The 24,737-nt window shown below is 29.0% G+C and overlaps 1 protein-coding gene across 2 annotated transcripts; it reads right to left on the bottom strand.

The window, feature by feature from the left end:
• Positions 1 to 1,598: 1,598 nt before the first annotated feature.
• Positions 1,599 to 23,015, bottom strand: LOC119601832 (lipase 3-like). 2 transcript variants are annotated; one of them, XM_037953016.1, is made up of 4 exons: positions 22,490 to 22,862; positions 15,157 to 16,114; positions 2,749 to 3,471; positions 1,599 to 2,123 (listed from the first exon to the last, which is right to left on the bottom strand). In XM_037953016.1, exons 2-4 carry the CDS (start codon positions 15,247 to 15,249, stop codon positions 1,719 to 1,721), a joined length of 1,221 nt encoding a protein of 406 aa, XP_037808944.1. In that variant the 5' UTR covers positions 15,250 to 16,114; positions 22,490 to 22,862; the 3' UTR covers positions 1,599 to 1,718. The 2 variants fall into 2 exon arrangements, with proteins under 2 accessions (XP_037808944.1, XP_037808943.1); XM_037953015.1 differs by lacking the exon at positions 22,490 to 22,862 and adding an exon at positions 22,879 to 23,015 and having other exon boundaries at positions 1,719 to 2,123.
• Between the last annotated feature and the right edge of the window lie 1,722 nt (positions 23,016 to 24,737).

The raw sequence follows: 24,737 nt of genomic DNA, 5'->3' as shown, positions 1-24,737 counted from the left end.
GACTATAGACTAGACTATAGACTAGACTATAGACTAGACTATAGACTAGACTATAGACTAGACTATAGACTAGACTATAGACTAGACTATAGACTAGACTATAGACTAGACTATAGACTAGACTATAGACTAGACTATAGACTAGACTATAGACTAGACTATAGACTAGACTATAGACTAGACTATAGACTAGACTATAGACTAGACTATAGACTAGACTATAGACTAGACTATAGACTAGACTATAGACTAGACTATAGACTAGATATAGACTAGACTATAGACTAGACTATAGACTAGACTATAGACTAGACTATAGACTAGACTATAGACTAGACTATAGACTAGACTATAGACTAGACTATAGACTAGACTATAGACTAGACTATAGACTAGACTATAGACTAGACTATAGACAGACAAGACTATAGACTAGACTATAGACTAGACTATAGACTAGTCTATAGACTAGACTATAGACTAGACTATAGACTAGACTATAGACTAGACTATAGACTAGACTATAGACTAGACTATAGACTAGACTATAGACTAGACTATAGACTAGACTATAGACTAGACTATAGACTAGACTATAGACTAGACTATAGACTAGACTATAGACTAGACTATAGACTAGACTATAGACTAGACTATAGACTAGACTATAGACTAGACTATAGACTAGACTATAGACTAGACTATAGACTAGACTATAGACTAGACTATAGACTAGACTATAGACTAGACTATAGACTAGACTATAGACTAGACTATAGACTAGACTATAGACTAGACTATAGACTAGACTATAGACTAGACTATAGACTAGACTATAGACTAGACTATAGACTAGACTATAGACTAGACTATAGACTAGACTATAGACTAGACTATAGACTAGACTATAGACTAGACTATAGACTAGACTATAGACTAGACTATAGACTAGACTAGACTAGACTATAGACTAGACTATAGACTAGACTATAGACTAGACTATAGACTAGACTATAGACTAGACTATAGACTAGACTATAGACTAGACTATAGACTAGACTATAGACTAGACTATAGACTAGACTATAGACTAGACTATAGACTAGACTATAGACTAGACTATAGACTAGACTATAGACTAGACTATAGACTAGATTATAGACTAGACTATAGACTAGATTATAGACTAGATTATAGATTAGACGATAGAATAGACTATAGATTATACTACAGAATATACTATAGACTAGACTGTAGACTATAGATTTTTAGTAAATTTTTTTTTAAAAACTTGTTTATCAAAGAAAACTCTTTTTAATTATTTTAAATAATTTTACAATTTTTTATTATTTTTTAATTTTTTACAAAAGAAAACTTAATAATAATATTTATTTCATTTGCATTAATTTCATTAATGTTCATTTACATCGTTTGTGTGTCTTAAACTTAATACTAAAAGTAAAAAAAAGCGTTTTTTTCTAACTTAACAATTTTAAAATCTTAATTATTAATTTAAAAACCTATTAAATAGTATCACTTTGTTCTTTGTTAAAACGTTTAAAATAATTCTGTTCGTTTTTCGTCTTGTTTTTTCTTTCATCAAAAAAAAGTCTTAAATACCATTACTATCTACAACAAGAAAAATACATATTTACACTTTTCTTTTCGCTACAACTTCAGCTAAATTTTAAATTTTTTCTCGGTAAGTCCAAGAAAAACTATAAAATTTGCCCATGACTATGAGACTGTTCGTATGCTTCTATTTTCTCTATTATCCGATCATTTATGACTTCTTTAACATTTACGGACCATAGGAAATCATAATGATTCCAATCATCATAGGGCATACGATACAATTCCACACAGGGTAATAGTGTGGCCAAGTATTCAACATCTGCCACTGCTGACATGTAATCATTGTTGCTGTAATACATATTAACACAACTTTTGATATTGCCCACTTCATAGTGGGGTGGGGTCTCTTGATTGTATTTCTTGAGATTTATATCGATGCCATGATCGAATTGTTTGAAATCTCCGGAAGTGTAGAGCTGTAGATAGTGTATGATTTGTGTGGTGGAGGCACCGGCGGGATGGGTTTCACAAACATGAGGCAAAAGCGTCTGAAAGAAGAGGAAAAATGAAGAGGAGATTAGTTTGAGAATAGGCTATAGTCCAGACTAGACTATAAACTAGATCATAGTCCAGACTATAGACAGGACTATATTCCAGACTATAGACAGGACTATAGTCCAGACTACAGTCCAGGCTATAGTCCAGACTACAGTCCAGACTATTAACTAGACTATGGTCCAGACTACAGAACAGATTATTAACAAGATTATAGTCCAGACTATGGACTAGACTATTGTTCAGACTAAATGCTAGACTACAGTCCAGACTATAGACTAAACTTTAGTCCAGTCAATAGACTAGACAATAGTCCAGACTATAGACTACACTATAGACTAGATTATAGCCTAGACAATAGTCCAGACTATAGACTAGACTATAGATTAGGCAATAGTCCAGACTAGACTATAGTCCAGGCTAAATACTAGACTATAGTACAGACCATACACTAGACTATAGTCCAGACTGTAGACTATACAATAGTTCAGGCTATAGACTAGACTATAGTCCAGTCCAAAGTCCCGGCTATATATTAGTTGATGAATAAGACTATATCCCGGTCTAAGGACATTAGACTTAAGATGTTACTAAAAAAATGCCCCAAAATGTACTTACATGATTTAATTGCTTTGTACCCCAACCGCCAATAAAGTCCAAAATTCCCGAACATAAAAACTTCAGCGAATCATGCGAACAAACGTATTCGCAGAATAATTTCTGTATACTTGTCGTAGGCAACAGCTCAAAACCACTCAAAATCATGCTCATAAACGAGGGATAACCCAAAAATAAACGCCCCACTTTCGATAGCAAAAACGAATGATTTCTCATGAAAGCTATAGGAGCTAGCAAATGTACAGTTCGGACTTTTTCATTATACCAAGGTAGGGAAGACATTAGCACAAAGAAGGTGGTGGTACCCTGAGAATGAGCCACAAAATGCAATGAGGGTTGTTGCGTTTCCTCCAGAACATAATCCAACATGGCGGCTAAATCGTAAACACCAATTTCATGCCAACTAAAATTCCAGAAATCCGAAGAATCGGGATGTTTGTGCTTGTGTTGGCGCGAGTAGGTATTGCCGCGGGCATTACCTAGCCAAACATCATAGCCTTGATCGGCAAACATGTAGGCTAGAGAAGTTTCGGGACCATTAATAATCCAATCATCTGAGGCACATAAAATACCATGTTGTAGAAATACCACCGGTTTGACCGTATTATTGTGATGTTTTAATTTCGGTGAATCGGGTATACGATAAATGGTTAGGATATAATCATCAGGGGTGTGTACTGTATGCTCCTCGACAGGGTAATTATAATTTGAGATCAGTTTAGCCTGAAAATAAAAAATAGAGAAACATTTGTATTTTGAAATAATTCTAATGTTTAAAAAGATATTCCCTAATACCTATTTTGTTGTTCAAATGTAGTAGACTATAATTAAATTTTATGATCTTTACAATGTGTCATTTTTTTAATTATGTTATTGTTTACTTATTAATTTTCTGGTCAAAGTTCTTAGCTAATTATAGATTTATTTTGTAAACAAAATATTCGATTAAAGCTAGACATTTAATAGATAATTTATGACTATTAGATCCAGCAGTAAGAAAATAATAAGTTCATTATACTCTTTATAAAAACAAATAAATAATAGACTGATTTGAATAGATTAGTCTATAAATTGATATGTAGTCAAGACTATATACTGAACTCAAGTCAAGACTATAGGATGATCTATAGTCCAGACTCTAGTATGATCTATAGTCTAGACTCTAGAATGATCTATAGTCCAGACTCTAGAATGGTCTATAGTCCAGACTATATAATAATCTATAGTCCAGACTATAGAATGATCTAGAGTCCAGACTATAGAATGATCTAGAGTCCAGACTATAGAATGATTTATAGTCCAGACTATAGAATGATCTATAGTCCAGACTATAGAATGATCTATAGCCCAGACTATAGAATGATCTATAATCCAGACTATAGAATGATATATAGTCCAGAATATAACATGATCTATAGTACAGACTAGAATGATCTATAGTTCAGACTATAGAATGATCTATAGCCCAGACTATAGAATGATCTATAGTCCAGACTATAGACTGAATTATAGTCCAGTTTTTAAACATTTATATTTCAAATTTTCTGGTCAAAGTTCTTAGTAAATAATATACATTTTTACTTTGTAAATTTTGCACAAAAAAACACAAAATTTAATTGAATGTATTCACCTGAATAAAAGCAATTAAATTTAATTAAACAAATAAAAAACATTTAATTAATATATAAATAATTTATGACTTTTAGTTCCAGCAGTAAGAAAATAATGAGGACAAATTATTAAAACAAACACGAATTGAATTTTATAATAAAGAATGTGAAGTAGTGAAGACTATAGGTTGGTGGTCTGTAGCCAAGACTATAGGTTGATCTATAGTCCAGACTAAAGACTGATCAATAGTTCAGATTATAAACTGATCTCTAGTCCAGACTATAGACTGATCTATAGTCCAGACTATAGACTAATCTATGGTCCAGACTATAAACTTGATCTATAGTCCAGACTATAGTCAATATTATTGATTGATCTATAGTCCAAATTATATACAGATCTTTAGTGAAGTCTATATATAGTCTTATCTATACTCAAGACTATGGACTGACTGATCCCACATCTTTTTTACATTAATCATTGATTCCGCATTTTTTGCAGCTGTAGAAATAAAATAAATTAAAAGTCATGCCAGCAAATAGCAACAAAAGTAAATAAACAAATATAAATTTGTGTGTTTAAGAACAAAGTCCATAATTTAAAATCGCAAAACACCTACTACATACATTTACATTTTGACGTTATACTCGTTCTAGCACCTTCAAAATCAACAGACGAGAACAGAGAGAATAAAAGCAAGCTATAAAAATATAATGTACAATACGCCAAAGTTTAATTTAATGTGATCTTTTATAAATTTTTGCCGGTTATTTTTAAACATAGAAATCAATGAAGTGCTTTTTCTCCAACCAAAAAGAAAAAAACAAATTAACAAAAGTTGCCTAAAAATTCGCGTAATTTAACAAAGTTCAGAATAAAATACAAAACATTTCTGTTATAACTTCTGATATTCATTTAGTCTTTTAAAATTTAAGCGATTTAATTATTACTAGATTGGTATCACTGTCTGTTGTTAAATACTTTTACTACCCATTATATTTGCTCCCTCCCTTTCTCCTAAATACCCCTTTTCAAAATAAACATCATTCACATGTTCTTTTAATTTTCTTTCCCTCACCCCTAACAAATAAGAATGATTACTGACTGTTTGTTTTTTCCCTCACAAAAACTTTATAAATGTGTGTTTGTTTGACTGTTTATGTCATCATCATCTTCTTAATCATAACAATAACATTACGTTAAGTTTTGTTATTGTTTTGAACTTCCCCTTGTACTTGAATATTTTTGACACTAGTGGAGATGCCAGATAAGAAGTTTTGGTTTACTCAGCGGGAGTTTATGATAGGATTATATACTGGACTATAGAAAAGGCTAAATACTGGACTGTAGAATAGAATATAGATTAGACTATAGACTAGACTATAGACTAGACTATAGACTAGACTATAGACTAGACTATAGACTAGACTATAGACTAGACTATAGACTAGACTATAGACTAGACTATAGACTAGACTATAGACTAGACTATAGACTAGACTATAGACTAGACTATAGACTAGACTATAGACTAACTATAGACTAGACTATAGACTAGACTAGACTAGACTAGACTATAGACTAGACTATAGACTAGACTATAGACCAGACTATAGACTAGACTATAGACTAGACTATAGACTAGACTAGACTAGACTATAGACTAGACTATAGACTAGACTATAGACTAGACTATAGACTAGACTAAAGACTAGACTATAGACTAGACTATAGACTAGACTATAGACTAGACTATAGACTAGACTATAGACTAGACTATATACTCGACTATAGACTAGACTATAGACTAGACTATAGACTAGACTATAGACTAGACTATAGACTAGACTATAGACTAGACTATAGACTAGGCTATAGACTAGGCTATAGACTAGACTATAGACTAGACTATAGACTAGACTATAGACTAGACTATAGACTAGACTATAGACTAGACTATAGACTAGACTATAGACTAGACTATAGACTAGACTATAGACTAGACTATAGACTAGACTATAGACTTGACTATAGACTAGACTATAGACTAGACTATAGACTAGACTATAGACTAGACTATAGACTAGACTATAGACTAGACTATAGACTAGACTATAGACTAGACTATAGACTAGACTATATACTAGACTATAGACTAGACTATATAGACTAGACTATAGACTAGACTATACTAGACTATAGACTAGACTATAGACTAGACTATAGACTAGACTATAGACTAGACTATAGACTAGACTATAGACTAGACTATAGACTAGACTATAGACTAGACTATAGACTAGACTATAGACTAGACTATAGACTAGACTATAGACTAGACTATAGACTAGACTATAGACTAGACTATAGACTAGACTATAGACTAGACTATAGACTAGACTATAGACTAGACTATAGACTAGACTATAGACTAGACTATAGACTAGACTATAGACTAGACTATAGACTAGACTATAGACTAGACTATAGACTAGACTATAGACTAGACTATAGACTAGACTATAGACTAGACTATAGACTAGACTATAGACTAGACTATAGACTAGACTATAGACTAGACTATAGACTAGACTATAGACTAGACTATAGACTAGACTATATACTAGACTATAGACTAGACTATAGACTAGACTATAGACTAGACTATAGACTAGACTAGACTAGACTATAGACTATAGACTAGACTATAGACTAGACTATAGACTAGACTATAGACTAGACTATAGACTAGACTATAGACTAGACTATAGACTAGACTATAGACTAGACTATAGACTAGACTATAGACTAGACTATAGACTAGACTATAGACTAGACTATAGACTAGACTATAGACTAGACTATAGACTAGACTATAGACTAGACTATAGACTAGACTATAGACTAGACTATAGACTAGACTATAGACTAGACTATAGACTAGACTATAGACTAGACTATAGACTAGACTATAGACTAGACTATAGACTAGACTATAGACTAGACTATAGACTAGACTATAGACTAGACTATAGACTAGACTATAGACTAGACTATAGACTAGACTATAGACTAGACTATAGACTAGACTATAGACTAGACTATAGACTAGACTATAGACTAGACTATAGACTAGACTATAGACTAGACTATAGACTAGACTATAGACTAGACTATAGACTAGACTATAGACTAGACTATAGACTAGACTATAGACTAGACTATAGACTAGACTATAGACTAGACTATAGACTAGACTATAGACTAGACTATAGACTAGACTATAGACTAGACTATAGACTAGACTATAGACTAGACTATAGACTAGACTATAGACTAGACTATAGACTAGACTATAGACAAGACTATAGACTAGACTATAGACTAGACTATAGACTAGACTATAGACTAGACTATAGACTAGACTATAGACTAGACTATAGACTAGACTATAGACTAGACTATAGACAAGACTATAGACTAGACTATAGACTAGACTATAGACTAGACTATAGACTAGACTATAGACTAGACTATAGACTAGACTATAGACTAGACTAGACTATAGACTATAGACTAGACTATAGACTAGACTATAGACTAGACTATAGACTAGACTATAGACTAGACTATAGACTAGACTATAGACTAGACTATAGACTGGACTATATACTAGACTATAGACTAGACTATAGACTAGACTATAGACTAGACTATAGACTAGACTATAGACTAGACTATAGACTAGACTATAGACTAGACTATAGACTAGACTATAGACTAGACTATAGACTAGACTAGACTAGACTATAGACTAGACTATAGACTAGACTATAGACTAGACTATAGACTAGACTATAGACTAGACTATAGACTAGACTATAGACTAGACTATAGACTAGACTATAGACTAGACTATAGACTAGACTATAGACTAGACTATAGACTAGACTATAGACTAGACTATAGACTAGACTATACTAGACTATAGACTAGACTATAGACTAGACTATAGACTAGACTATAGACTAGACTATAGACTAGACTATAGACTAGACTATAGACTAGACTATAGAGTAGACTATAGACAACACTATATACTAGACTAGAGATACGAAGTTTTGATTTAGTATGCTGGAGTTTATTAATAAGACTATAGACTAGACTATAGAATAGACTAGAGATGCCAGATACGAAGTTTTTGTTTAGTCTGCGGGAGTTTATTAATAAGACTATAGACTAGACTGTAAACTACACTATAGATAAGACTAGAACTACAGACCAGACTTTTTTTAAAACTTTTGTTTCAACTACAGATTTAACGATAGAAACAATGGGAATCTGGATTATAATTCAGACTATAAACTAGACTATGGATTAGATTATTGTCCAGACTCTATAATTAACTGCACTCAAGACTATAGAATAGACTATAGTCTAGATTTTAGACTATATATATTTCCGCCGAATTTATTTTGCAGACTATTTGATTAAATAACCCATAAAATAATCACTAAATAACCGCTTCCTTTTCTCACAATAATGATTAGTTGTTGCTTTATTGGTCTCATAAATAAGATTTCTATCGACATTTTAAATTAACTACCACAATTTTAAACTTTTTATTTCAAAAAGCATGATAAATATTATATACTTTTTTTATAATTTCCTAAAAAAATATCTAATCAGGGCCAAATATAATCTATAACACCCACCACATGATGTTAAGTGCCTTAGAAATGATCTCATAATTTACTATATTATTGTTATTATTTGGCAAAAAAAAAACTATACCTATTTGATAAGTTTTATTTTGTAGAACTTTTTTTTTATAAAATTTGAAAATAAAATTTCAAAGTCCAAAGAACAGAAAAACTATTACACACGATAAAAAAAATAGTGGAATAGTGAAACCTATAGATAAGATATGAAATGTAAAAACCAGGGGGCAGTTAACAAAAAATTGTAAAATATAGCAAAAATTGCAAAACTAATTAAAAATAGGACAATTTTTTTTTAAATGCAGTTTTAGTTTGTTTCCAAAGCTTTATCTTGTTTTTATTAAAACAAAAAGACTTTGAGCATAAATTTATCAATATTTTACTTAATATAACTATTAGAATTACTGATATAATTATTTATTAATAATTAACAAAAAAATTACGCTTATTTTTAAGTATATGTTCTAGAATAATTAACAGTTCTAGAGTATTGCACATATATTTTCGTAAATTTCACTTTATCTTTCGTTAGTTTTGTTGATAATTAAGATTATATTATTAAAAATCATAGTTTTGTTTTTATTTTCCCCCAAAATTTCACTTTATCTTGCGGTAGTTTGTTTCTCAAACAAAATTTGATTATTATTAATTGTCACAAATAACTGATAACATTATCATATGATTTCACAAACTTTAAATCAGCCCATTGAAAATAATCAAATGTTTCTTTTTATAAATACTTCTAATTGGCCTAAAAACAACATGAGCAAACACGCGTCTTAAAGACCCCCTCATATAATGATTAATGATTATCGGAACATTAGCAAATTAAATGAGAAACAAACATTAAATTTTTTTTGCGACAAAATAAAAAAAAAACTATCACCGAAAATATATATAGAGAAATTTTGACGTCAAATTTTTTGAAGAAAAAACAAATATAATAATGATAAGAAAATAGTTTGTGTCTTTTACAAAGTGTTAAATTTTTCTTCAAGTTCTTTCTTAATTAAAGTATAGTAGACTAGACTATAGTCCAGACTATAGACTAGATTATAGTCCAGACTATAGACTAGGCTATAGTACAGATTATTGACCAAGCTATAGTTCAGACTAAAGACTACGCTATAGTCCAGACTAATGACTAGATTATAGTTCAGGCTATAGACTAGACTATAGTCCAGATTATACATTAGACTATACACTAGACTATACACTAGATTATACACTAGACTACATTAGACTATAGTCCAGACTATAGACTAGACTATAGTCCAGACTATAGACTAGACTATAGTCCAGACTATAGACTAGACTATAGTCCAGACTATAGACTAGACTATAGTCCAGACTATAGACTAGACTATAGTCCAGACTATAGACTAGACTATAGTCCAGACTATAGACTAGACTATAGTCCAGACTATAGACTAGACTATAGTCCAGACTATAGACTAGACTATAGTCCAGACTATAGACTAGACTATAGTCCAGACTATAGACTAGACTATAGTCCAGACTATAGACTAGACTAGACTATAGTCCAGACTATAGACTAGACTAGACTATAGTCCAGACTATAGACTAAACTATAGTCCAGACTATAGACTAGACTATAGTCCAGACTATAGACTAGACTATAGTCCAGACTATAGACTAGACTATAGTCCAGACTATAGACTAGACTATAGTCCAGACTATAGACTAGACTATAGTCCAGGCTATAGACTAGACTATAGTCCAGGCTATAGACTAGACTATAGTCCAGGCTATAGACTAGACTATAGTCCAGACTATAAACTAGACTATTGTCCAGACTATAAACTAGACTATTGTCCAGACTATAAACTGGACTATTATCCAGACTATAAACTATACTATAGTCCAGACTATAAACTAGACTATAGTCCAGCCTAAAGACTAGACTATAGTCTGGACTATAGTGTATACTATAGTCTAGTCTGGACTATAGGGCGGCCTATAGTCTAGTCTACAGTCTAAACTATAGTCTAGTCTATAGTCTGTTCTATACTCTAGTTTGTACTCTGTATTATAGTCAAGTCTATAGTTGTGACTATACTCCAGTCTATAGTCCATACTCTGGAATGTGGACTATAGTATAGTATTTATTCCAAACTATTGTCTGGACTATAGTCAAGTCTGTAGTCTATTCTATAGTTGAGACTATAGTCTATAGTCTGGAGTATGGTTCAGTTTATAGTCTTGACATAGTCTGGTCTAAAGTCTAGATTAAATATAATCTACACTATAGTAGTTTATAGTCTAGTCTTGACTACAGTCTACTCTTGACTACAGTCTAGTCTATAGCCCTAACGATAGTTTGGACTAAAACATAGACTATAGTCTGGCCCATAGTCATGTTTATATCGCAGTGTATAACAAACCCTGCCTATGGTATTGACTATATTGTTGTTTATTTCAAATTCATTATCGTGTTTTTGTTAAACTTTGAGATTTTTGTTTCTACTATTTTGAAACGTATGATTCAACAACGATAAATGCAATAAAATTAAATGCATTTTGCAATTAAATAACAAAAGAATTTAAATTTACACAATTAATCGTAATCAAAGTACAATATTAATGACAAAACAACGTTTGGTAAATAAATAATAAATACAATTTTGGAATTAAAGAAAACGGAAAAGAATTTTAAAGTTTTAGAAAATTTCACCTTAATTTAAGAGTCATATTGGGATTACAAATGTTTATTAGTTATTTATTATTGATCCATTTTTTTCAATTCGTATTGATTGACTTTTTTAAATGTTTTATAATTTATGTGTCATGCCATATATCGTTTAAAAATTGTCAAATGTTTCTTTTTATAAATACTTCTAATTGGCCTAAAAACAACATGAGCAAACACGCGTCTTAAAGACCCCCTCATATAATGATTAATGATTATCGGAACATTAGCAAATTAAATGAGAAGAAACATTAAATTTTTTTTTGCGACAAAATAAAAACTATCACCGAAAATATATATAGAGAAATTTTGACGTCAAATTTTTTGAAGAAAAAAAAAATATAATAATGATAAGAAAATAGTTTGTGCCTTTAACAAAGTGTTAAATTTTTCTTCCAATTCTTTCTTAATTAAAGTATTAGACTAGGCTATAGTCCAGACTATAGACTAGGCTATAGTACAGATTATTGACCAAGCTATTGCATTTTTCTTGACAAATTAATATAATCTATTTTTAAATCTTGCAAATGTAGTACAAAAATGAGATTAGTACTAGATTTGATTAATAAATATTTTTGAGATAATGCAACAGCAGTTGTTTTAAAGTAGATGATTAATATGCGATTAATTAAATGTACATAAAAATGATTAGATATATTAAGGCGTCTGTCTAGCAACAAGAAGTTGAATAGAAGATTAAGGTCTCTAAAATTTCTATAATTATTTCACTTAAAATCAAGTAAAATGGTAGTAGAGTCTTTATGTAATAACTTTTTTTAATAATTTTCTCACAAAAACCTTCAAAATTTTATCACTTTATGTTGTTTTCCTACCTTTTAAACTAAATTTGTAATTATTTTTGGTATTTTTTACCTTAATTTTCTTAAATAATATTAATTTTTTAATTATTTATATGAATTTTACTTCAATTTGTTAATTTTTCATTAATCTCCTGGTTTTCATTTAATCCCTACTATTTTCCTAACATCCGGCAACTTTAATTAGAGCCTGTTGTCAAAAATCCCTCTTGTTATTGTTTACATTTTAACTAGATGTTTGCATGTGTGTGTTGTTATTGTTTTCCTTTTGCTTTATTTTTTGTCCACTAACAAACTAACATTCTGTTATTGTTGATATTGCATTTAAAAGAATACTCTTGTTGTTGTTTTCTACCTCGTTATATTATTGTTTACATATTTGCTAGAAAACAATGTTGTCATCTTTCCTTGTTATTAGCGTTTTATTAAATAGGAAATTTGCTTTATTCCAAAGAACGTTTTACAAATTAAATAAACATTTAAATAAAAACAAATTGTTTAATTTGTATAAACTACGCTAAATTGTCAATAAAAGCTTAACAATTTGAAAAGAAAATAATAATAAATGCAATTTTTATTGTTTGTTTTTTTAATGTCTAAATTGTTTTTGTTGAATAAATTCAAAAGAAATTTATGACTTAATACGGCTGATTTAGTATAAAATTGTTGTAAATTTATTAGGAATTTTTAAAGAAATTGTTTATTTTTGTTGTTAAGTGGTTTTTTTTGTAATTTTTTCTGAAGTTTTAAATTGTTTTTTTAAATTGAAATTCTATTGTTTTGATAAAATTGCTGGCAAATTAGAAAATTTGTTAAATGTTAAATATTAGTTAAAAATTGTTAAACTGTGTCTTGTTTTTTTGTAATATTTATCTAAAAATTATTGAATTTTGAATGATTTTTAAGTAATTTTCCAAATGTTTCAACAGATTCCATTGCATGCATGAAATTAAGTTTTCGAAAATTTGTGTATATTTCATCAAATACCATTTCGTTCCTGTATTGAAAATTTCAAAATTTTTAAGACTTTTTGCAATTTTACGTAAAATTGTTGATTTTTAATGCTTTTTAACAAGTTTTCCAAATGTTTCACCAAATTCCATTTCGTTCCTTGTTTAAAATTAAGGGATTTAAACGTGTTTGGAAATATGTTTATGTTTTTCTCATTTCAAGACATTTTATGATTAATCAGTTGATTGTTTTTTGGATTTTTACAATGTTTCATCTAATTCCATTTCGTTCCTCTAATGAAAAATTTAGAATTTTTCAACTTTTTTACTATTTTACTTCAAATTATTGCATTTTTAATAATTTTCCACAAATTTAAAACATGTTTCATAAGATTCCATTTCGTTCCTGGTTTGAAATTAATAGATTTTTGAAGAATCTAGTGTAACATTTAAAATTTCTATTAGAAATCATTAAAAATTTTATAATTTTAAGTAAAATTAAAAATTTTAAATTTTTCTTCAAAGGAACAAAATGGAATTTGATAAATTATTGAAGAATATCCTAAAAAATAACAGTTTTAAGCGTAAAATGTTTAGGAATGGAATAAAATATAAACAAATTTGCAAAAATCTATAAACAATATAAACAAATTGCGTAAAATCTGTTAATTTTAACCTAGAAACAAAATGGAATCTAGTGAAACATGTGTGAAAATTGTTAAAAACAATTAAAAACTCAATAATATTAATGTAAAATAACAAAATATCACAAAAATTTAAAAGTTTTCTTAAGAGGAACAAAATGGAATTTAATGAAACACTGCAAATAACCCAAAAATATTAACAGTTGAACCACAAAATGTCTAGAAATGAGAAAACCATGAAATCTTCTAAAAATTTTAAATTTTTCTTAAAAAATTTAAAATTTTTCTTAAGAGGAACAAAATGAAATTTGATGAAACATTGAAAAATAACAAAATTTTTTAACGGTTTACCTATAAATTTTCTGAAACTTCGAATAATATAAGAAATTTTGACAAAATCTTTAAAAATCTTTAAATTTTTAACAAGGAACGAAATGGAATCTAGTGAAACATTGAAAAATTTAGTTGAAACTCATTAGAAAGGCAATAATTTTAAGTAAAATAGCTAAATATGTTAAAAATTTCAAAATTTTCTTAAGAGGAACGAAATGGAATTTAATGAAACATTAAAAATTTTTGCTAAAATTCGTTAAAAATTCAATATTTTTACCTTTTTTTGTCTATTATATTGATAAATTGTTATTTTCCTGCTCTTTTTCCAATGTCTTTTCTAACATAAACATATTTGATTGTTGGTCTCTCTATTGACTCAACTTTAACTTTGAACTTGAAATTGTTAAAACTAACGGTTAAAATTGCAAAAGGTAAACAAAAGTAAACAAATTGAAGGTGTGTTTATTTTTTCTTTCTTTGTTTTGATTGTCATTTCTTTCTGTGGTTGCTGTTTTGAAATGATGTTAACTTTGAACTTGAAAATGATTGGTTTAGTCATTCATTGTGGTTGTCTAAACATGTTTATATGCAAATTTTTGTTGCGGTTGTTTCGAAACTTACCGTTACTTTAAATGCTTCCGCTTTTTGTATTTTTCGTGCATAATTTAGCAGCAGGATTAAAAGGAACATAAAATTGCCCATTTTTAATAACATTTTGTTAAAGATTTTTTTTATAATTTTTGTTATAAAAACTTTATTTGTAATTCTTTTCTTGTATAAAAACTGTTTTATAACTGTTTTATAACTTTTTTATAGTTTTTTTTTTTTTTGCAAAAGTTTCGAAATTGTGTAAAAAAAACTCTATTAGGCAACTTTTGTTATCTTAAACACACACAAAAATATCCTCTAATACTAGTTTTTTAACACTTTAATACTTGTTTTAAAAACAACTTCTTTTAACAAATTTTTTCTTGCGCAATTTTGTTTAAAACTCTTCTGTTTAAATATTCGATGAAGCGCGTCCAAGCTGTTGACCCACTTAGACTGGACTGTGCTAAAGTTGTTTAATGCTGCTTGCCTTTTTAACTTTTCCGAGGTGTCTGTGTATGTGTGTGCGTTTGCGTTTAAAATTAAACACTTAATTTTTGTTTAAAATCGCAGATAATAATAATTTTTTTACTATTTTTTTTTTGCAAATGGCAATCGTTTGATTATTTTACTTTTTGTTTTGGTTCATAAATTTTTTTTCGTATTTCAAACCCCGTTGAGTATTTTTTTCTTAATCTTTTTTTTTTGTTTTAATAATTAATGCAATAATTGTTAAGCAAAAAAACCCATTATATACAATTATTTAAACAAAATGTAATTGTTATTGTTTTTTTTTGCAATTATTTTGCCTTCATTGAGAAAAAAATGTTCAGTTTTGTTGTTTTTACTTTAAACTGATAAGATTTTGTTTTTTTCACTACAGATTAGTGACGTTGTTTTTCTTTCAAATTAATTGCTTATCGTTGGTGGTTTTTGTAAAAAAATGTAATCTTTCTTTGTTGTTGCCAATAGATTGTCTAGGTCTTCAAATCTGGAAAAAAATGAAAAAAGATTAAGTTTAAAAAAAAAATGAATTGTAAAAATTAACTAAAAATTAGGGAAATTCTTTAAAAAAATCGAAATATATTACAATTTCCCTAAAAATCTTCAAAAATTTCTCAATTTTAAACAAGGAACAAAATGGAATCTGGTGAAACATTGAGAAAACTTGTTAAAAACCCTTTAGAACTCAATAATTTGAAGGAAAATGGCCAAAATTCTTAAAAATTTCGTAATTTTTAAAAGAGGAACGAAATGGAATTTCATGAAACATTGATAAAAATCCAAAAATCACCAATAAATTAATCAATAAACATCTAAAAATATGAAAAATATTAAAATTTTTGTAAATATCATCAAAATGTAACAATTTTAAACAAGGAACGAAATGGAATCTGGTGAAACATCGAAAAAAACATTTAAAAACCTTTTAAAACTCAATAATTTTAGGCAAAATAAGACAAAATCTAAAATATTTTGAAATTTTCTAAAGAGGAACGAAATGGAATTTAATGAAACATTAATAAAAATCCAAAAACCAGCTACAATTTATCATTAAAACATCTGAAAATCTGATAAATAATAAAATTTTTGTAAAAATCTACAAAAATCCAGCAATTTTAAACAAGGAACGAAATGGAATCTAGTGAAACATTGAAAAAATCCTCTAAAAATTCTTTAAAACTAAATCATTTTAAGAAAACTAAGAAAAAATCTCAAAAATTTCGAAATTTTCTAAAGAGGAACGAAATGGAATTTCATGAAACACTAAAAAAAATCTAAAAACCCGCTACAATTTATCATTAAAACATCTAAAAATTCGAAAAATATAATTTTTTTTGCAAAAATCTACAAAAATTCAGCAATTTTAAACAAGGAACGAAATGGAATCTGGTGAAACATTGAAAAAATTCTCTAAAAACTCTTTAAAACTAAATCATTTTAAGAAAACTATGAAAAAATCTCAAAAATTTCGATATTTTCTAAAGAGGAACGAAATGGAATTATATGAAACATTGATACAAATCCAGAAACAAGCAACAGTTTAACCATAAAACATCTAAAGTTCCCAAAAATACTAAAATTTTTGTAAAAATCTACGAAAATACAACAATTTTAAACAAGGAACGAAATGGAATTAAGTGAAACATGAACAAAAATCATGAAATAGCTTATTTTAATCGTAAATTCATGATATACCTTCGATAAATGTGAAACATTTTCCTTAAAATATTGATAAAACAGATATTTTTTAAAGAGGAACGAAATGGAATCATATGAAACATGTTGCAAAAGTTGCTAAACAAGTATCAACATTAATGAAAGCAATGAAAATGACGGAAAATGTTAAAAATATGCGAAAATTTTAGTATTTATTAAGAGGAACGAAATGGAATAAAGTGAAACATCGCAAGAAAATGTCTAGAACTAAGTAATTTAGTTAAATTATATGATAATAACAAAAATAAACATGAAAATATATGATGAACTAGATGAAATGAAGAATTATCTTAGAGGAACGAAATGGAATTTAGTGAAACATATTAAAAAAGTGCAGAAAATCCAGCTTTATATGATAATTTTATGGATTTAAACTAAAATTTTATAAAAAATTAACTTTAAATTAAAATTTTCGTAAGAGGAACGAAATGGAATTTAGTGAAACACACTAAAAATGTTGAAAAATAAGCTGAAATTAGTTTATTTTAAGGACTCAATAAAAGATTTAAACATATTTCTTCTTTTAAATGGCATTTACTCAAGTGGAACGAAATGGAATTTAGTGAAACGTGTTAAAAAATACTAAAAACAAGCTTAAAGTGGCAATTTAAACTTTAAATATAATATTAATACAAAATTTTACATTAAACTAAACTTTTCTCAAGAGGAACTAAATGGAATTTAGTGAAACATGACCTAAAAATGGCCTAAAATGTTTCTTAGTCATTAAAATAAATAGGAAATGTAAATTACAGATGAAATTTGTACTATAAATGAGATTTTTCTTAGAGGAACGAAATGGTATTTGGTGAAACATGACCTGAAAATGGCCTAAAATGTTCCTTAGAAATTAAAATAAACGGGAAATGTAAATTAAAGATGAAATTTATACTTTAAATGAGAATTTTCTTATAGGAACGAAATGGAATTTTGTGAAACACTGTCTAAAACTCTTAATATAAGTTAAAAATTGCTTCATAAAAGTTTGTACACAAGATTTATTAGAATTTTCACTTTTAAACGAACATTTTCTTAAGAGGAACGAAATGGAATTTGGTGAAACATAACCTGAAAATGGCGTAAAATGTTCCTTAAACAATAAAGTAATGAGTTATGAAAGTTGATGCCGAAATTTATGCTTTAAACAGGATTTTTCTTAGAGGAACGAAATGGAATTTTGTAAAACACTGTCTAAAACTTTTAAAATAAGCTTAAAATTGCTTCATAAAGGTTTGAACTTGAGATTTAAACCAATTTTCTCTTTTTAATGAACATTTTCTTAAGAGGAACGAAATGGAATTTGATGAAACATGTTGAAAATTGCTAAAAACAGGCTTAAAGTAAAAATTTAAACGTTGAATCATAAAGATTTATTTAAAATTTAACATTAAAATAGAATTTTTTTAGGAGGAACGAAATGGAATTTCGTGAAACACTCTCAAAAAGACAAAAAAAAAAAACCCTGAAAATTGCTATGTAAAGGTTAAAACATACGATTTCAACAAGTTTTTTGTTTTAAAGCAACATTTTATTAAGAGGAACGAAATGGAATTTAGTGAAACATGGAGTAAAAATAATGTCAAAAGTCCCTTAAACACTAAAATAAACGAAAAATTATAAATTTTACACTTTAAATAAGATTTTTCTTAAAGAAACGAAATGGAATTTCATGAAACATTGCTCATATCAAAAGAAATACAAAAAATTTAAATTACTACACTATTCTGCTTAAAAACTGGGTTAAATACATGTGAATTTTAATGAAATTCCATCTGACAGTCTACATTTTTGCGCTATTTAATTAAAAAAACTTAATAAAATTAACCAAAACATGTCGATGAACTTGACAAATTTCATTAACCTACTAAACAGAAAATTCGACAAAAATGTTTATCAAAGTTTAAACATTTTTAAATAAATCAAATATTTATCAATTGTGTATTTTAAACAATTACATGTTGTAGCCTTGACCATACTCTCTTTCTTATTACTTTTACTCTCTCTATTATTTTGTATAACCAAAGTTCTTTTATTTGTTTACTTTTGCTTAATTACTTTAAAAACTTCCGTTTTTCCTAAGAATTAATATTACAGCTTATAACGGTTAGTATTGCTAATATCAACTACTGTTTAATTAAACAAATCTTATGCATTAGAAATATTAAATAATTTTTAATAACAAATAATTATTTAATCAAGTTATTTGTAATAACCATTTCCAGCAACTGTGTATTCCATTCCTAACTATAATAAAAAAAAGCTTGTTAATTGTTATAGTATTTAGCTGCATTAGGAAAAATGTTGTAATACCCACAATTTGAGCACACATTTTGTGTTTTAGACTGCTAGTCTAACCACTATTTAGTATGTCTAAGCCATTTATAGTAAAACTTGTTAGTTACAACTAAAAATCACATTGTCTTAGGTTGCTAACCCTTGGGTGTAAAAGAAAACGCAAGAAAAAAGGGAAAGTTTATAATACTTTTTTGTTTGTTGTGTCCAATACGCTAACAAGTGTATTTTTGTAATTTTTTTTAATAAAAGCTTTAAGGAAAAGTTTAAAGAGAGCTTAACAAATTGGTTAATATAACGTTTTGTTGATAAAAAGGAAAGTAATTTTTTTATTTAAATCTCAAAAAGGAAAGTAAAATGTAAAAAGGAACAAAACACTTGTTAAGAGAAAGGAATGGAATGGAGGAATGTAGATTCTATAGTCCAGAAAATAGACTAGACTATAGACTAGACTATAGACTAGACTAATGACTAGACTATAGACTAGACTATAGACTAGACTAATGACTAGACTATAGACTAGACTAATGACTAGACTATAGACTAGACTATAGACTAGACTATAGACTAGACTATAGACTAGACTATAGACTAGACTATAGACTAGACTATAGACTAGACTATAGACTAGACTATAGACTAGACTATAGACTAGACTATAGACTAGACTATAGACTAGACTATAGACTAGACTATAGACTAGACTATAGACTAGACTATAGACTAGACTATAGACTAGACTATTGATTAGACTATAGACTAGACTATAGACTAGACTATAGACTAGACTATAGACTAGACTATAGACTAGACTATAGACTAGACTATAGACTAGACTATAGACTAGACTATAGACCAGACTATAGACTAGACTATAGACTAGAATATAGACTGGACAGACAGACAGATAGAATACAGACCAGACTACAAACTATACTAGAGACTAGACTGTAGACAAGACAATAGACTGGACTAGACTATAGACTAGACTACACTATATACTAGACTAAAGACTACCACTTGACTTTAGATTAGACTAAATTATAGACAAGACTATATACTGAACTATAGTCTAGTCTATAGTCTAGTCTATAGTCTAGTCTATAGTCTAGTCTATAGTCTAGTCTATAGTCTAGTCTATAGTCTAGTCTATAGTCTAGTCTATAGTCTAGTCTATAGTCTAGTCTATAGTCTAGTCTATAGTCTAGTCTATAGTCTAGTCTATAGTCTAGTCTATTAGTCTAGTCTATAGTCTAGTCTATAGTCTAGTCTATAGTCTAGTCTATAGTCTAGTCTATAGTCTAGTCTTATAGTCTAGTCTATAGTCTAGTCTATAGTCTAGTCTATAGTCTAGTCTATAGTCTAGTCTATAGTCTAGTCTATAGTCTAGTCGTATAGTCTAGTCTATAGTCTAGTCTATAGTCTAGCTCTAGTCTAGTCTATAGTCTAGTCTATAGTCTAGTCTATACGAGTCTATAGTCTAGTCGAGTCTAGTCTATAGTCTAGTCTATAGTCTAGTCTCTAGTCTAGTCTATAGTCTAGTCTATAGTCTAGTCTATAGTCTAGTCTATAGTCTAGTCTATAGTCTAGTCTATAGTCTAGTCTAGTCTAGTCTATAGTCTAGTCTATAGTCTAGTCTATAGTCTAGTCTATAGTCTAGTCTATAGTCTAGTCTATAGTTAGTCTATAGTCTAGTCTATAGTCTAGTCTATAGTCTAGTCTATAGTCTAGTCTATAGTCTAGTCTATAGTCTAGTCTATAGTCTAGTCTATAGTCTAGTCTATAGTCTAGTCTATAGTCTAGTCGTAGTTTCTAGTCTGATAGTCTAGTCTTAGTCTAGTCTATCTAGTCTATAGTCTAGTCTATAGTCTAGTCTATAGTTCTAGTCTATAGTCTAGTCTATAGTCTAGTTCTCTAGTCTAGTCTATAGTCTAGTCTATAGTCTAGTCTATAGTCTAGTCTATAGTCTATAGTCTAGTCTATAGTTGTAGTCTATAGTCTATAGTCTGTCTATAGTCTAGTCTATAGTCTAGTCTATAGTCTAGTCTATAGTCTAGTCTATAGTCTAGTCTATAGTCTAGTCTATAGTCTAGTCTATAGTTCTAGTCTATAGTCTAGTCTATAGTCTAGTCTATAGTCTAGTCTATAGTCTAGTCTGTAGTCTAGTCTATAGTCTAGTCTATAGTCTAGTCCATAGTCTAGTCTATAGTCTAGTCTATAGTCTAGTCTATAGTCTAGTCTATAGTCTAGTCTATAGTCTAGTCTATAGTCTAGTCTATAGTCTAGTCTATAGTCTAGTCTATAGTCTAGTCTATAGTCTAGTCTATAGTCTAGTCTATAGTCTAGTCTATAGTCTATAGTCTAGTCTATAGTCTAGTCTATAGTCTAGTCTATAGTCTAGTCTAGTCTGTAGTCTAGTCTATAGTTTAGTCTATAGTCTAGTCTATAGTCTAGTCTAAAGTATAGTCTATAGTCTAGCCTATAGTCTAATCTATAGTCTAATCTATAGTCTAGCCTATAGTCTAGTCTATAGTCTAGTCTATAGTCTAGTCTATAGTCTAGTCTAGTCTATAGTCTGGTATATAGTTTATAGTTTGATATATGTATATACTAGTATATAGTCTAGTCTTGGAGTCGAGTTTACTTTATAATTTAACTTCCACCAGCAATGGTATGATGTTTTCTACATCTGTTACACACACACCACTTTAATCCACCACAATAATAAAAACAAGAACTCATAAAATATTGCCACAACGTTATTCCTTCGAGAAGTTTCTAGAATTTTGTTGGTATTTTTTTAAAATTCGTTTTTTATTTATTTAGCTTATAAAAAATTTTTTATTACATTCACCTTGGTATGTGTTGTAAATAATTTGTTAATATTTTAAATTAATTAACATTAACATTTGCCAAAATTACTAAAACACTATTTTCTGCATCATTATAAACAATTTACTTATTTAAACACTTGCTGCTGATTTAAATTTATTGTTCATATTATTGAAAATAATTTATTTAATTCGTTACACTTTACATTTGTTTACGAGATTTGTTTTGGTTTTATTTTTTATTTGTTTTATCACTTATTTAATTTATTTATTTATATTTATTTTTGCCTTCCTTCACAACGAACACGTTCGTTGTTTCTGCGCAAATTTACAAACTAAAACTGACAGCAATAAAATTCAAGAAAAAAGTGGGTAGTGGCACCATCACACCACGATAAAGAGTATTACGTACTACGATTGACTACTGACTGCTGCTTCTTCTTCTTCTTCTTCCACATCTACTGCCTCTGACACATATGTACATTCACGTACTTTCCGGGAAGCTTTTACTATATATTTTGTATCGCTTGTGATCTACTAGCAGCAACAATGAATGATAACAAACTTTTTTTTTTACAGCTGACAGTTTTTGTACAGAAAAATCACACCATAAAAGCTTTAACAGACAGACAACCGAAAATTTTATAGTCAAAACATTAAGCATAAAAAGTGAAAGAGAGAAAGATATAGAGAAGAGAGTATTTAGATAAAATTTGTGGAGAGTAGAGTGTAGTAAATTTATACGGGTTGGTTTTTATCAAGAGTTTAACACGAATATTTCAAACCCCTATAAGTAGTAATTTTATATATTACACATATTGATTTATCAAAATTTCAAAACAGAATTTTTAGAAGGGATTTAATTTTTGAAATTAAAGGGTGAGATAACACCAAGTGAATGAATTTAATGGAATTTCTTTAACTAGCTATATACACGGTAGTGATGTAAAGACTGGAGATTGCTAATCAGCCCATATACTGAACTAATTATAAACTAGACTAGACAGAACTAGAACAGTAATAGAAAAGAACTAGAAGAGAACTAGAACAGAACTAGAAGAGAACTAGAATAGAACTAGAACAGAACTAGAACAGAACTAGAACAGAACTAGAACAGAACTAGAACAGAACTAGAACAGAACTAGAACAGAACTAGAACAGAACTAGAACAGAACTAGAACAGAACTAGAACAGAACTAGAACAGAACTAGAACAGAACTAGAACAGAACTAGAACAGAACTAGAACAGAACTAGAACAGAACTAGAACAGAACTAGAACAGAACTAGAACAGAACTAGAACAGAACTAGAACAGAACTAGAACAGAACTAGAACAGAACTAGAACAGAACTAGAACAGAACTAGAACAGAACTAGAACAGAACTAGAACAGAACTAGAACAGAACTAGAACAGAACTAGAACATAACTAGAACAGAACTAGAACAGAACTAGAACAGAACTAGAACAGAACTAGAACAGAACTAGAACAGAACTAGAACAGAACTAGAACAGAACTAGAACAGAACTAGAACAGAACTAGAACAGAACTAGAACAGAACTAGAACAAAACTAGAACAGAACTAGAACAGAACTAGAACAGAACTAGAACAGAACTAGAACAGAACTAGAACAGAACTAGAACAGAACTAGAACAGAACTAGAACAGAACTAGAACAGAACTAGAACAGAACTAGAACAAAACTAGAACAAAACTAGAACAGAACTAGAACAGAACTAGAACAGAACTAGAACAGAACTAGAACAGAACTAGAACAGAACTAGAACAGAACTAGAACAGAACTAGAACAGAACTAGAACAGAACTAGAACAGAACTAGAACAGAACTAGAACAGAACTAGAACAGAACTAGAACAGAACTAGAACAGAACTAGAACAGAACTAGAACAGAACTAGAACAGAACTAGAACAGAACTAGAACAGAACTAGAACAGAACTAGAACAGAACTAGAACAAAACTAGAACAGAACTAGAACAGAACTAGAACAGAACTAGAACAGAAATAGAACAGAACTAGAACAGAACTAGAACAGAACTAGAACAGAACTAGAACAGAACTAGAACAGAACTAGAACAGAACTAGAACAGAACTAGAACAGAACTAGTACAGAACTAGAACAGAACTAGAACAGAACTAGAACAGAACTAGAACAGAACTAGAACAGAACTAGAACAGAACTAGATCAGAACTAGAACAGAACTAGAACAGAACTAGAACAGAACTAGAACAGAACTAGAACAGAACTAGAACA

Source organism: Lucilia sericata, unplaced genomic scaffold (assembly GCF_015586225.1).
Source record: "Lucilia sericata isolate MDLA Ls3-8-SP2 unplaced genomic scaffold, ASM1558622v1 Contig000192F_arrow, whole genome shotgun sequence".
NCBI classification, from domain to species: Eukaryota; Metazoa; Arthropoda; class Insecta; order Diptera; family Calliphoridae; genus Lucilia; species Lucilia sericata.
The sequence above is the reverse complement of the archived record's forward strand: the minus strand, read 5'-3'. Positions and strand labels throughout refer to the sequence as shown.